General features: G+C 39.7%; 1 protein-coding gene across 3 annotated transcripts in view; it reads left to right on the top strand.

Annotated features, from left to right (window-relative positions):
* The window catches only part of ITPR2 (inositol 1,4,5-trisphosphate receptor type 2), a 268,975-nt gene that overhangs the window by 49,554 nt on the left and 203,408 nt on the right, over positions 1 to 16,013 (top strand). For all 3 annotated transcript variants that reach the window (XM_075051507.1, XM_075051506.1, XM_075051508.1), the window contains 4 exons: positions 44 to 142; positions 672 to 755; positions 1,873 to 2,019; positions 3,261 to 3,356. In XM_075051507.1, the coding sequence (XP_074907608.1) occupies positions 44 to 142; positions 672 to 755; positions 1,873 to 2,019; positions 3,261 to 3,356 (426 nt within the window). The remainder of the gene's footprint in view (positions 1 to 43; positions 143 to 671; positions 756 to 1,872; positions 2,020 to 3,260; positions 3,357 to 16,013) is intronic.

Below are 16,013 nucleotides of genomic sequence, written 5' to 3'. Positions count from 1 at the left end.
ATAATTACGTAGGTCTAAATTGCATTTTATTTCTGACTTCCAGGTTGTTGTAGGAGATAAAGTTGTTCTCATGCCAGTCAATGCAGGGCAGCCTCTACATGCCAGCAACATTGAGCTTCTGGATAACCCTGGCTGCAAAGAGGTGAGTTCAGTGGAGGGAGGAGGGGTAACTGCTGATCTGAGATGTATTATATGTTGTTCTTTACTGGTAACCAGAGCCCACCATAGGCTAGATGCCAGTATTAAACATTGGTTCCAGCTCGGCCTCAGAAAACCAAGATGAAATGTTCTTGGTGCAGTTCTTCCTGGCACTGAAAGCTTCGTGAGGTTTGCTTGAGTATCTGAAACTCTCTCTGATGTAAGAGTAAGTCCTCTTCCAACAGCACTTTAGGTCATCTTTGCTAGGCTGTCAACAGACAGAGTAGCATTTTGCCCACTGAATCTTCTCCAATATCAACATCATTCTTACTAACACTTGAGAGCATCAGGACCCATGTTAGGAACTGTCCAAATATGTAGCTAAGCCACGTCCCCTGCCATCCTAGATGTGGTGTGGTCTTTTAGAAGAACAGAATGTCTCAAAAAAACCCCACCCCTTAAGACTATAATCATGTTTTTTTGGTGGTTTTTTTTTGTTTGTTTGTTTTTTGTTTGTTTTTTTCCCCCCAAAGGTAAATGCTGTCAACTGTAACACAAGCTGGAAAATAACGTTGTTCATGAAATTCAGTAGTTATCGAGAAGACGTACTGAAAGGAGTAAGTATGATTTTTTAATTGTTTTTGAATCTGAAAAAGTCATGCCATATTTGGTTGTAGAGAAATATTATGTGGTGAATAAAAGAAGAAACGAGGACTTTATGGAGCTGTTGAGGATCCCTCCCTACTGTCCTTCAACAGCCGGAATATTTTTGCTTTGTGTTATTGTCTTACTAAGTGAAGTTGTCTGGATTGTGCTAGCTTCCAGCCCCTTTCCACTCCCAGAGACAACTGAGGATCAATGAGAAAAGATGAAGTTCAAGCCCAGAATGATGAGGGCTCTGTACAGAATAGCTGTGGCACTTCAGTTTATGCCAAGATGCTAAAAGCAGGTATAACAAGCTTACAGAAGGGAGTGAGGCAAAGATAACAATAGCTGTGATAAGACAATTTAGCTTTAAATGCTGAGGCATTGCACAGCTTCATGCCTCCATTTCACTCCCTGAGATCATTTACATTTTAATTTTAAAGAAATAAATTTCGTTTTTCCTCACTTGGACCTTAATAAGTCATTACCAACTGGCTGTTTTTTCGGTAGGCGTCAAGGTACCAGCAGTTTTTGAGGAACAATTTGAAAGGGAAAATAGTATATCTGTGTAGACCCATTTGGGGATAGTGTTTCAAGCCTTCGGGAGAGGCAAAAGGAAGCAAAAATGATGCCAGCAGAAGAAATAGAGAGGTGGCTTTGGTTTTGGCTGCAGAGTAGAAGAGATGAGATAATATGATGTTAGAAAAATCTGGTCACTTTCCCTAAATATTAAGAGAGATTAGAAATAAAAAATCCATTTTATGAAGTTAACTAGAATTAAAATCACCTTTAGGTTAATTGTTGCCCACTATTCATTGCAGTGCTCTGAAACAAGTTCTGTTTTCACAAAAGTGCATGCGTCTCCTGCAGGACTGAATTATCTCATTTGATTTCCAGACTCAGTGCCAAGATTGTATGCTCTGCACTTGGTACCCGCTCCAGCAACAGGAAACTAATAGCAATAGGAAACTAATAAATGTTTTCTTCACATCAGCTATGTTGACATCACTGAGGCTAGTGCAGATATAGAGGATGAGTTTAGTGGCTTTGCCTACCACTTAATAATGCTTCTTTTTGATATTACTTTAGGGAGATGTTGTTAGGCTGTTTCATGCAGAGCAAGAGAAGTTTCTGACCTGTGACGAATATGAGAAGAAACAACATATTTTCCTTCGTACTACATTACGTCAGTCAGCCACTTCTGCAACAAGTTCTAAAGCACTGTGGGAAATAGAGGTATTTTTTTTCTTTTTATAAATACTTCAGGACCTGAAGGCCAGGGTTCAGTAAAAATACCACAACATGAATCATTCATAGCCTCTTGATATCATCATACACCTCCCCGTAACTATTATTATTTTATGAAGCGGTTTGTGTAGGATGAACACGGAAGAGATGCTTTATTGCTGTGCATGTGTGGAGAGAGGATGTTTTCTTACTATATTTACGTGCACTAAAATGACGAAGAGTCAAATTCAGACTTGACGTAAATGGTGCGATTTTATCGAAGCCAATCGAATGACACTCATGCATCCTGAGTTCTGAGTGTTTATATTTGACTGCATGTGCAATATAGAAGACTGAAATTCATGACTGACAAGAAATCTTACAAATGTGATAGAGTCCATTCTTCTGCAACAGGGCACATCAACATCTGTTTAAAGTTAGGCTGAATAAAGGTGGTGTTGCTGAATGGGGGTGATTTTGAGAAGATGACTAGCAAATGTATTTTTATTTAACTGAGGAACATTGGACACTGGTATGTCTCAAACCCTTGCTATCACTGTAATGTAACTCCTATACTCAAAAGTTCTTATATGCTGAACAAACTTCGAGCATTTAAAACAGAGCTTCTCACTCAGGCAAATGGTTGATTTTTGTCTGAGTAAAGACTGTATGGAATAGAGTATATTGCACTTGTAGTTATTTGAGTTTACTACTTAAGGGAGACAGGCACTGCTAGATTTGAAGGTAGCAAATGACCTACAGCTCAGTTAAGGGGAAAAAGAAATAACTTGGGATATTTCAAATGATATGGTGATATTTTATCACTTGAAAAAAAATTTATCAGAAGCCCCTAGTGTTGTCAGAAACAGAACTGGTATAAGTGGTGAAACAACGTAAGAGAGTTTGAGTTTTGCTTTTAAGTAGGACCTATTTAAGTGTAGAGCACTTTCTTGAGGTCCAGATCATACCATGTCACTTAAAAGCAAAATTTGGATCATCATGTTTGCAGGAGTAGATTAATGAAAACATGGAAAGTTATAGGAAGAGTATTTCCTGGCATCTGGCAAAAAAATAAATGTAAGTAGTTGTTATCTATGATGGGCTTAATGTAAGCACAGAATTCCTCTCTGTGGTAGACTGTTTGTAATTATGTAGTTTACAAGTTTTTATCTGGAATGAGCTTTAAGAAATGTCAGTGATCTAAGTATGATTTTGAGGAACGTGATTAAAATGTGTACTTTTTCTTTTAGGTTGTCCATCATGACCCTTGCCGGGGAGGGGCAGGACAGTGGAATAGCTTGTTTAGATTTAAGCATTTGGCAACTGGAAACTACTTAGCTGCAGAGGTAAGAATGTCAATTAAACAAGTGCTTATGTGCTGCTTAACCAAGTACTATATGTGTCCTGCTAATCCAGAACTGCCATAGTAGGTAAGGTCCATAATGTAGATCTCTGAAAAAATCTTGCACCAGGTCTGAGTGGTGAGAACTGGATGTGCACTGCTGTGTCATGGTGTATTGCTGTAGCCAAGGGTTGCAAGGAAAATTTTCTGAGCTATAGGACACTAGTAGGTGAGTTCAAGACAGCATCTAACCTTAATTTTAACTGTGCTGTTGGATCTTGAATCTGCTGTTGTCATGGCAGCCAGGGCAAACATCACTGTTAAATATCCACCATATTTACACTGAAAATTCTGGGATTCATTTATCTCTCTGCTCTTGTTTGTCCTTGATTTTTGGAGTAGTGTTGTGATCAGTCAAATACTCTTCTTTGGTGGGTCAGGCAGCCATATACAGAGTAAGGCTTTTAGAGTGCAACTTGAATGCAAGATCATCATTGAGCTTGATAGAGAAGTCTGTGTGCAAGCACTAGAACAGCTACTCTAAACAACTCTAATTCAGGAGCTGTCATTCCCATTTTTTCCCCAGAGGCTCTAGACTTCTTAAAAAAATATTTCTATGGTGCTGATTTCAGTGTATGGATCTCTGCCAGCCAGCATGTGGTCCAAGGCATCTCTGAGTTCTATAGAAACTTTAGGAAGGACAAACTTGTATATTGGTGTCATAATTATTGGTGTCATGGTAGTGCATTGTGATTATAAGCAGGTTGCAGTGTTCTGCTATTGCACTCTTGTCTTTTGACTGAAATTTGCATAAAGAAAGGTCTGAGGAAGTCTTTGCCCTTTTTGGTGGAACAGAAGGTCCAAGAGGAGAAGGAAGATCTTGCAACTTGTCTGATTATTATCTGGTACTTTAGGTTAAGGCAAAATAGTGTTGTTACTCCCCAAAAGAGCAGCTTAGTATCTTTTAAGACCCATAATTGTCCTTAAAAATAAAATAGGGCTCTTGACAAGCTGGAATAGAACAGATAATACCAAGTTTATGAAATGGGACAGGCTTGGATTTTTCCCTGGTTGCAAGCAGCTGTGAACTGTTAAAGTCATATCTAATCCATATTAGAACTGGTTTGTGTCCAAGTTATATCAATGGAATGAAAAGTAGGGTTGGTTTTTTTCCACTGATTTAGTTAAGTCTGTGCAGGATTGCTTTTTTTGACTTATGCTTGGAAGTATGAGTGTGAAAATTTACAACATGAGCCAGTTATAAATCACTGTATGTTAGGGAACCCCTGAAAAAAGACTTGCTTTAACTGGAGGAGTTACGTGTACAGCAGTGCAACTTCTGTATGCAGACAACTCCTTAGTATTCCCAGGGTGCTGCTTTCACTTTCCAGCTGCTGCCACAGCCTGCACTGATTCCAGAGTAAGAGCAAACAGGAGCTATCAAACCCTTACTTATTTCTAATTATGTCAAAACCAGTGTCAAAACATAAACAGTGGACCACCAGGACAGATACTGATGCTATTTTCCATCTAAGACTGAATGTAATTTGGGTCTTTTTTTTTAACGGTAGCTCACAGTGTAAGTTAGAAACCTGATAGGCCTGAGGGGCAAAGAGCGTCATCCCTTTAAAGGCAGTGGGCCAACATGCCTTAACTGCTCTGCTCTACGCTGCTGCCTCCATACTGCAGCAGCAATACTTTGGCTTGGCTGAAGCCAGCTGGCTAATAATAGCTAATTTTCAAGAGGCAACCAGTACTCTCACCTACGAGACGGTTCCATTTTCCTCTCTGCTTACAATGAGAGATGCTCCTAGTAGAAAGATTTTATTCAGACTAGCTAGGCTGATGGAGAGTCAGGAAAGACATTGAGCACTGACTGATGGGCTTCCTTCTCCCACCATACCTCATCAGCTCAGGGATTTTCAGGAGAAGAATCTTCAGGTGAAGAGGTGTTGCACTACACTGAATGTCGAATCCCAGCTTAGGTCCTTTCTACCTCTGGAAAGGAAATCCCCATCAGGAAGATTCATAATAAGGAGAGTACAATTGGCACAGTAGAGTGAGAGCTGGAAAACCACTTGGGTTGAACAGAGGCGATATGCTGTGAGTGGAGAGCAGCATTAGCTACTGTATCTATGAAGTGTAAAATATCTGCTGGTGGAGATCTTAAAGGTACTGCTGTAATAAAAATCTGTGAACTGTATTTTACACAGTTCATGTCAGGCACAACACACCAGCCAGAAATACACGTCCAAGATTTATGAACAGGCAGGCAGACACCTAATGTGCGTGAGCTAACTTTAAATCAATTGGGCAAAGCTTATTGAACATTTATCTGTGCTCTTCTAGCACATGAAGATTACTCATGGTATGGATTATCAACAGCGTCACACATTTCCATGACCTGATTTTGTTTAAGCTTCCAGGATAAAGATATCTAGAGTGGAATAATAAGTACAAACACATGAACAAAATTCACAAATCTTTTAAGCATTATGTTGTTGGTTAATGATACAATTTCTGCCACAGTTTGAGCTAGTGTAAATCAGAATTGATCACTGTTTATAACCGTCTTTTCCTTACTTCATCTTTCTGTAAATCAGCTTGATATGTAACATGGAGACTTCTGCAGTGGAATCTTGCATGGGTCAAGTCTCAGACAATGAGCAGAAGTGTCCTTCACCTGGGTGTCTCCTTTTGCTCCTCTGCAGTTAGGCTTGTACCTTGTGTGAGCAGTGCTGTCTTTTTCTTTGAGGCTTCCTGTGCCAGATGTAAGTGGTCAGTCTGATTTGTGACTCAGTGGGTCACTACTGAGCCATGTAGTGAAGGGATGCTGCTGCAGCTTGTTAAGGCCAGGAGATGATCTGAGGACTAAGAAAATTCAAGACATTTGCCCCAGAGAATTCCAGAATTTAAAACTAATAAACTTAAAAGTGCTTCAATACTATAGTAAGTGAGTTAAAAAAAAAAAAAAGGCAGTATAGTTGTTCAGTAAACAAAACATATAGATGAGTACTTGCGAATCTAATTCTTACAAAACCTAAGAGAATGAAGTCAGGATGTGTAAGTCCTAAATTCCCTTTTCCTAAGATTCACAATCAGTCGTCCGGCTTTTGTTACCTTTCAAAGGCTAAGAGTCCTCTGATACCTCTGACTTCTGACACAGTCTCAAGTAGTACCATTTCCTTTAATCCTCTTCCCACTTGGCATTACTTAGGCTAATTTTCATTAATATGCTTTGAAGTTCTTTAAGACCTACTAATACCATAAAGCAACCTAGACCCTACTACCAGACTATGGGCTAAAGGTGAGCCATCCTGAAAGACCCACTGCCAAAGGAGACCCAGTGGAAGACATTTGCTAATTGCACATAGCTGCATTGTCATTCCCCTTCTACTATGTGTGTCCTGGGGACACGGTCTGACACATCAGATGTATGTATGCTCTCACCCAATTACTTAAGGCACAGGAGGGATATGCTGAAGAAAAGGTTTCATGTTTGGTGGTAAGACTTGGGACATCAGAAATCTGGATAGGTGGTAATGTCTCCTATGTGTCTGGCATTTGGAAACTTGAAGCCACTGCCTCAGATATTCCCAAAATATTGAAATCATAAAAAAGTGGAACCAAATACTCAGCTGAAAAATTGGAAAGAGAAATTATCTTCTTTGGAGACAGTGGGAGTTCTGCTCTTAGTGTCACAAGAGCTTGATTTCACCCAAAAGAGCTGAGCCAGATCCTTAGCAGGACATTTAGACACTAAGCCACCAGCTAAAATCCAGGCTGCTGAGTTTTATTCTCATCTTCACAGAGTCAGCAGTCTTTTAGAAAAAGTTCTGTAGAAGATTCTTTTTTGGTCCTGGTTACAGCAAAATGACCCAAGTTATTTTGAAGTTTTATATTTATAAAAAGAGGCTGTAAGGTTAGGTGAAAATTGAATACTTCAAAGTAACAAAGACTTTCACAATTTTTTTTTTAAGTCTTTTCAGTGCATGTACCACATGTAGAATGCACCCAAATCTATCTATCTGTGTGTGGGAGCGAGCTGCAATTTACTTGAACAGCCTTTCAAATGCTGCAGGTTGGGACCACACAGCTGTGCCTTTCTCATGAACACACCTAACATTTTCAATATTCTAATCACCAGGATAAAAGTCTCTGAACTGAGTATCAGCTTGGTGATAGTGCTGAACCAAAACATGCACCTTTAATATTGTTCTCCAGGTGTATAGCAGTTCCAGTTCTGTGATTTCTAAACTGGATGATCTGTACTGAAACTATTAACACTTGCTGTTTGAGGATGTTAAACACAAATACATGTGCCTGTGAATACATATATGCACACACAAGAAATGCAGGATAAGCCTGTCATTCCATATTAAACTTCTCAGGTGAGAAGGATATTGCTAAAATAATCACAATATATATATGCAAATATCAAATCACATGCTAGTCTCAGATATCGCAGTAGACAATAGATAAACCACAGTACATTGCTTGTGAAACATTGTGAACATGTACATAATCACAGTGCAGAATTTGTAAGGAAAAGTCTGTGATAATTCTGTTTTACTTAGTTGAATAGACTAAACTGGAGTTACTAGATACCTTGGCCAAGATATGGCAGTAAATCTGGTGAGGTAATTGTCTTTAACACTGAATTAATTATACTATACTAAATGAATTATGGTAATGCAGGTAAGATGGCAGCCTTAATGTTTACCTTCTGTGATTCTATAAAATTATGGCCATAAACAGCAGTTCAAATTATTACTGTGTCTTCCAAGGTAGTGTGTAGGGTACTGATGTTGCTCCAAAAGGTAATCTGTGCCCTGAAGTTCTTCTAGATGAAAGAGAAGAGTGAGAAAAGGCTGGCCAATGCAATAGGTTGAGGCAATGAGCTCAGAGGTAATGGCAGGACCAAACATACTTTTTCTGACTTGGAGGGTGCTTCATTCATTCAACCAAATTGTTGCTCATATAAAGGCCCTCATTTGGTAGAGTTCTCAGGATTAGCCTTGTCTTTGAAGTGAGCGGAATGTGAGCATTTATGTGCTCAGGGGTCAAGGGTGTCTCAGATACTGACCTGATGGGTTTGGACTTCTTCAACAGTTTTCATTTGCGCAGCCACCCCCTGGAATTCTTTGACTGTTATAGGACTGAAGCCTCCACAACAGCTGCTTTTAACTTCTACATGTGAATATACTTCATAAATGGCTTCTATAGGATGGTTGGTACGGCAAGCTCTTTAGCACATATTCTGGTGATGGACAAGTCACAGAGATAAAGCTGTCCACTAGCTAGCTGCTTTGGGCAGAAATAGCAATTTGATGCACATCCTTGATGCGTGTCCTACTGGAAAACTCCTCTGGCTTTCTTATAGGGTTCACTTTCTTCTTTCTGCAAGAGTGAAAGTGCAGGGTTTAAGCCGTAAAGTGGATCAAATCTGATCAGAGTTTAGTTCTAAACTCTTGTTAAAATCCCACATGAAACATACTTCCAGCTTTGGGGTTATTGTAGCACTGGATGCTCAATGGAATTTCTTTTAAAGGTAGGAATGATTGAAGCCAGTTGGCCTGAGCAGCAGAGGGTTACATGCACATGAGGTGAAATGACAATTACATGAATATTCTAAATTGAACAGGAAGTCCAGTCCAACCCACCAAGGCTGTAGTTCAGTGGTAAGAGTGTGCTTCAGTGGCAATGTAGGCTTGCAGAACTGTCGTGTGTCCGCAGGTATTTGATTGCGGTCCTGTGACACAACGTGCCGTCCCTGAGGTGGGGTTGGCATGGACTCCAGGGTGCGGGGAAGAGGGAATATTCTGTGCTCTAAACAGGGTCACTGAGCTAAGGCACCAGTGGCATAAGCGGTTGGGGTGGGTTAAGAGGAGCTGCTGAAGACAGCATCAAAGGCCTCGCCTTGTGGGACCGTCAGCTGAATTTCACCTTGTGCTGGTGTAAACCACTTGCTGAGAACTCTTGAATCAATGGCCAATAAAAGTTACTCATATTTCTCTTGTCTTTCTTGAATAATTTCTTCCCATGTTATCTCACTCTACTTTTCTGTCAAAATTGCCCAAGTTTGTTTTCAGAGAAGCTTATGTACATCATTCACTTTAAATTGAGAACTGCTGTTGATCTTTTACATTCTTTTAAATGGATTTTTGTTATGTCTCGGTATTAAAAATATTAGCCTGCCATATGACATATATTGTTATAATATGATGTATATCGTTATAATATGTGTATATCTGTGTGGACAGAGCCATACTGTTCGTAATAAATTTAATCCTCTTGTAATAATCACTTGATTTGGATCATAGTGAAGATAGCTGAGTGCATGTTCGAGTTAATATTGATAGAAAATAATCCTCTCCTGCCTTCTGAATAGGACATAGTAAAGAAGTGGAACTTGCTGCCACAAGAATAGAAAACAAAGCATGTAATGAGATTTTAAGAAAGATTACATATTTGTATGAGTGATAGTATCCTCAGCATTAGCTATGATTTAAAAAAAAAAAGTAAAAGGGAAATCGGTTCTTAAACTTGAGGCTATAAACCAGGATTAACCCTTTGGAGCCCTGGAGAAACTGTCTGTAGTTTTATGGACTTATTTTTCTTTCACCTTCTTAAACTGATGTGGAAAATGGAGTACTGCATAGGATGTTTTATTAAGGCAACTGAGATTGAATATTTGAAGGCCGTAAATTAGGCCTTTTGATATCCAGTTTTTGGAAAGTGGACTACTGACAGAGATCTTTTATGTTCAGGAAGCAAAAAGGGACTGCTGTTTGTCAGCGTTATTTTTTGGGGTGACATGGAAGCAAGCCTTTGCAGAAAAATGTATTCATCCACTGATCATAAGGCTCATGCAGAGGTGCAGAGCATAGTGGTAAATGCTCTGTGGTTCTTTCTGCCTTTAGAAACAGTATGGCGAATAAAAACTGGATAAAATCGGCCTTAGTTTAACTGAGATGTGCAGGTACCTTTTGCTCAAGGATAACGGTTTGCAAATCGGAGAAGGCACCAGGAGGTGGCAGCATCCACCAAGGCCTTCGCACATTTAATTTGTTGGTACTGCGGGACCTCACCTGGAGATTGCTTCAAAATCTTCTGTTTGAGTAGTTTTTTCTCAGTCTCTTTGTTAAATGTTAATACAGCATTCTGATTAGTTTCTATCTGTTGGGCTCAGTGATTAAAGGTAAGAAAAAGGGCTTGCCAAGGTGACACAGTGAACTCGGCACCATAAGCCCTATTTCTATTTTTCACTGTCTCACAGGAGGAGTGTGGTTTTGTTTTAAAGCTCTATAAAGAATGAAGGATAATTTACAGCTATGTGTGAAGAGATGGAAGAGATCCAGAGACTAGAGGAGGAGGAGGAAGATGGATTACTGATTTACAGAGCCAGTCTGACCTGTTCTGCAGACTTGGATGTGGCTTTTTAAAGTGACAGAGTTAGAAGATGTCCATTTAGCAAAACCCAGGACTAGATTTTCCAGGGTTTTTAAGAATCTGGGGAATGCAGCTAAATTTCTTCACCTGACTTGTCTTGACTTTGGTGGAAGTTAGGAACAACATTTGCATCTGTCGGTGTGCAAATACCTTCAGAAATCTGGATCTCAGAGGAAGGATTTTTTTCCCGCAGCTAGCTAGTTTTGCAGTAGTGATCTGTGAGCCTGTGTTCAGCTAGGCTTTTTCAGTCCTTTCTGAAGTTGGCTGCATTTGAGCTGCATTTGTATGCATAGGAGCTTGAGGAGAAAGGGAAGTGCCAAGCCATTAATGCAGCATTTATTGATGTTTAGTCATTATACGGACTGCTTCTGTTATTAAACGTGCAATGTCTGCTGGTATTGCATTTTGATGTGTTTTGAAACAGCAAATGTGGACCTGTGGTCTGTTCTTCAGTGTGTTTTTTTTTTTTATTATTATTTCAAGATTACTTAAGTTTTTATTCAATTATATTTGTGCCTCTATTTCTTTACTTTTAATGCTTGGTGGAGGTTTAGAAGGCTTCCCTCGTTTGTTTTTTTTTTTTTTTTTTTTTTTTTTTATTGTTGTTGGGGTTTTGTGTGTGTGTTTTTTGTTTTGGTTTGTTTTTTTAATGGTAGAAATTTCAGTAATGTCTAATTCAATCATCCCTAGCTATTTCTGGGAGGACCACTGAAAGGCATATGGAATATTAATATTTAGAACATAAACCTTGAAGAGATGAGGATGCTTTTTCATATAGCACACGTTAGCATGGAGCCACTGAAGCTCATACTGAGGTTATGGCCCAGCATTTAGGTTAGAGTAAAGGATCTCTTAGACATTTTTCTTTCTTTTGACTTCCTCTGCAGAATGGGATATAGCTGTGTGGGACTGAGCACCATGCATTGGTGGGTGGTCAGGTTCTCTACCTTTGATCACCGTAGAAGCAAAGGGATTTCTCAGTCACCACTCTCCCCTGCCCTAACATAAAGCTATGTGTTGTGGCAGCTCCAGCTAATGCCGCTGTTGCGAGACCTTTAAATCAGTGGTGATTTAGGCATAGCAAAGCACTGGCCTGCCATTGCTTATACAGCAGCTAAAAATGCCATCAAATAACCTATCCTTTCTTCTTATGACAAGGGTGAATAATTGGGACAGGAAAGTGTTGGAGCTGATTCTCATTCCTGTTTTTGACTGGCAGGTAGTTCCCCCACGCAGGGGTGGCTGTCCCTGTCCACCTCACTGCCTGTGCCGCATGGGGGGGTCTGAAGCAGACAAAAAGATTCAGCTTTCCCAGCGCTCCCTGGAAACTCATCTGATCTGCTAAGACATGGCTTATAAGCAAAACAGCAGCAAAATACAATCCTGAAATAAAAGGCTTTTTAAGATTTTAAACTTTCCTCAGATGATGATTATCAGGAACTTCATGCCGATGCTGTGGCTGTGTTGAATGGGGTTTATCGAGGTAGAGTCGTTGCCAGTCCTTCTCCGGCAAGTTAATACCATGGCAAAAGTCCTTTGAATACCACTTGAGTCTTTGAAATTGTGCAAAACTCCTTTGGATTTATCGAAAGCTAATCAGTATGACATTAACAAAGAACAAAGCAAGCCTAATGAAGATGCAAGGTTTGAGAAGTGGATTTTTTTTTCTTTTGTGCTGGCTTTTTTTCACTGAAACACTTGTCCTTGTTGATTGGGTAACAGGCTGTGTGTTAACAGGCTGGTTATCAAATGAAATGGGAACTGTTTACGTGTGTTGAATTAGATCCTTTTATTCTTTGTTTGTCAGGGTTTCCTTCATAAATGAGGGTATTAACAAAGTCATTAAAATGCTCATTTAGCTGAAATTTGGCAATCTAATTCTTTTCCTGACAAAATGTTTTAAATATCCTTTACCTAGTCAACAAAATTTGATTAAAATAAGCATGGGTGTTTCTTTCCCCAAACTCCTCTCTCTCCTTCTTAATTGAGTATCCAAGAATAGCCTGTTTGGATACTTCCCATGCGTTCCTCTAAGAAAGCAGCATTCAGTATAAATGTGAAATTCCAAACTGTTTGTCCGCAGTATGGACTGAGACTTATAATTCAGTTGTTGGACTGTAAAGCATGTCTTACTACGTGAAGATGCGAAAATAAAATTAAAGGCAGGAATAACTTGTTAGTGAGATGTTGTTCTGCTCAATCGTGGAACCTCAGGAGATTATGCACTATGAAGTCTTATGTATTGAAAAATTTAAGATACAACTTTGACTAGCTTTAATCAGTAGAGACGTCATCAGTGGAGATGACAGAGCCTGGAACTTCTGGCACTCAATCTAGCAGAATACCTTTCAGGATTAGCAGGGCACTTGCATTCTCCGAGCACCAAATACCAGAAGTAACACGCATAGACAAAAGTTATCTTCCTACTATGCAGACTCTACAGGAGGATGATCACTTTGTGAGGGTACTAGGCAAAAATTCAGGAATGAGATTCCTTGCCCTTCCAAATAATTGTAACCAGAAAGAGTTAAAGGCTTTGTCTTTACCTCAGTTTTCCACCTGTAAAAGCTGGCTTCTATTACATGTTTGTCACAGATACTCTCTACTGAGGGCCTTCTGGTGCTACTTCTGGTGAGTATATTAGTATATGTATGCATTCATACATCTACTCTTTTTACATACCACCACGTGCAAAGGCTGAGCCTGAAATCTGTCAAAGAGACATTAATTTTTATACACCCAGGAGGACCACCTGCAATGCTGACCCTGACCTTCAGGGTCTCTCAGATACCCTGTGTAGATCATGAGTTGGGAATTTGGCTTCTTACAAAAGAGTGCAAGTAAATGCTAGTTCTGTTCAGATTTAAAATAATGTACTATCTTCTCTGTAGTGGCAAATCTTTCTATAAACCCCAATATAGTCAATGATTTTAGTGTTTAAAAATATGATCTTGTGTGGTGGTGGCCTTCTCATGATATTAACTGTCCTTGTCTGCTGACAAGTTTGCTAGTCTGCTTCCAAGCTCTCTTCTCCCCAGCAGATTCAGATTCCAAAACAAGTTGAGGTCCCAGGTACTTCCTGTGAACTATATTGTGCAAATTGCATTTGCAGGTACAGTGGTACTTAACCTGTTGATAGGGCCTTGGCATAAGGAAAAGCTCATGCAGCACCTAAGTCAGTGTGCACTGTGAGCCTGTGTGTGTAAAACCGTAATGTCTTCCATGGTGCTGTGATGTGAAAGAAAAGTTGATATGGTAGCCCTGTTTCCTGGAGTTTAGGAGATTTTATGTAGGCTGGAGAATGTGTAGAGTTGGGTCTGGGTTCATATGTATAAGCAACTGAAAAAGATGAAGTGTCTGTGGTGTCATAAATCATTGTCACTGGAGCTGTGAGAGCTGATTACCTTAGCCTTGCCCAACTGCACAATTCTCACAATAGAGCTGGCCACCTACTTGGTGGTGGAGTGAAGGATGAGCGCAACTACTACCGGGTGGCCAGTTCACCATTTTACCGATGTGAATTCTCCTTTGTCCTTCCCTGGTTGTTCTCTACTAATGCAGTCTGTGTTACTTGGTGTAGACTGCACCTCCCTTACCACCATATAGCGATTGCCGTTTACTCAGGTGGTTAGGTTGTGTGGCCTTACGTAATGGGTGAGTGTTGGGATATTATGGTGGGTCTCATCAGCCTGCCATAACATGAAATGAGCTTCAAGGTCTTTGATATTGTTTAGTTTTCAGCTGTGAGGAAGTTGAACTTTCATTTTGTGATACCTTTTTGTCTTACATCCGTGGAAAGGTAAAAAATGGCTTTACCTGAGTTTGTTGAAAAACAAGCAGTGGAGGATTAGGATTTCTGGATTATTCTGCATTGGAAAAGAAGCTGTTGGAGATATGCTGTAAAAAATAACATATAATGAAGCTATTACAATAACGATTCATACAATCATGGTTGCTTGAGTTCTGCAGTTTACAATGCATTGTGTTCTTGCTGTGTATTGACTGTGTGCACCTTCCAGTGGTGTTTTACAGAAATATGCAGTACTGTATTTCAGCTACACTTCAGTAACATTGCAACTTCAACACATCCAGTGACACAAAAAATCTTGAAGACTGTTGAGCTTTAATGGGGTCCATTTTAACATAGTATTCTTACTTTCTAAACACCTGCAAAGAATTTTACTTGACTTCATTAGCAACAAGGAAAAAAAATTATTAATGTTGTTATTTTCAAGGATTCTTTTGTTTTCGAGGCTTATTGAAGAACATGGAAGTTATCTTGCATAAATCAGAAAAAGCAATAGAGTTCGGAGTGTTAAGACTGTCACTGTGTCCTCAGCTCATTCTGCTGTACTTGGATATTGAAAAGGAGTGAGAACAGGTCTAATATGACATACAACACTACATGATTTATGCCCCTCTACCTGCAGAATATAGTATAGGATAATAGCTAATAGTCTGATTTTCAGAGATGCTCAGCACCAACAACCGCAGCTGAAATGAAAATGAAAGTGGCAGCTGCTCAGCACAGCTGAAAATGGGACTGTGAACGTCAGCCCTAAAACTGCATTCTATCATGTTTACGGTTTAACGTCAGCATCTCAAAACTTTCTCTAAACATCATCCTTTTAGTTTTATTATTTCTGTTACAGTGGGTCAAGAAAAACCATCATTAAGGAGGTACTTAATTTTTCAGTTGAGCCTTCTGTCTCCCTCAGCCCCAGTCCACAAGTGAACTGTTTTGGAAATTTGAGGGCAATCTGTTTAGTAATTTTTAAAGTAGGCAAGAATGGCGTGGGAGAGAGATTTTCCTAGTTTCTCCTGTTGTTGCTATTTTTTTTTTACAGCATCATTATGTTGAAAGCAAACAGCTGAAGAATAGCAGAAATCAAGGCCCAATTCATACTGGGTAGACAAGTGTATTTACTCGGGCTCTTCAGTGAAACATTACAGATTTATTCCATTTGAAGATCTAGTCCTCAGTACGTGGTTCTCTGTGCTGAGTCTAGTGACAAACCTGAGATGACCCAGACTTTTTCTTGCTTGCTTACAACCAGCAGAATCTGAAGGTAGAATAGAATTTAGCCTTTCTGTACCTTCTCTGCACCTGTGCTGAAAGGCCACTGTGTGTGGCTGTGACTAAGGAGCACTGCCTGATTTCTCTGTTCTTGATGGAGGACCAAAGGTAGAGAGCTCAGCTTCGCTGTTA

The sequence above is a fragment of the Buteo buteo genome, chromosome 19 (assembly GCF_964188355.1).
Source record: "Buteo buteo chromosome 19, bButBut1.hap1.1, whole genome shotgun sequence".
NCBI lineage: Eukaryota > Metazoa > Chordata > Aves > Accipitriformes > Accipitridae > Buteo > Buteo buteo.
This window is presented reverse-complemented; position numbering and strand designations above follow the sequence as displayed.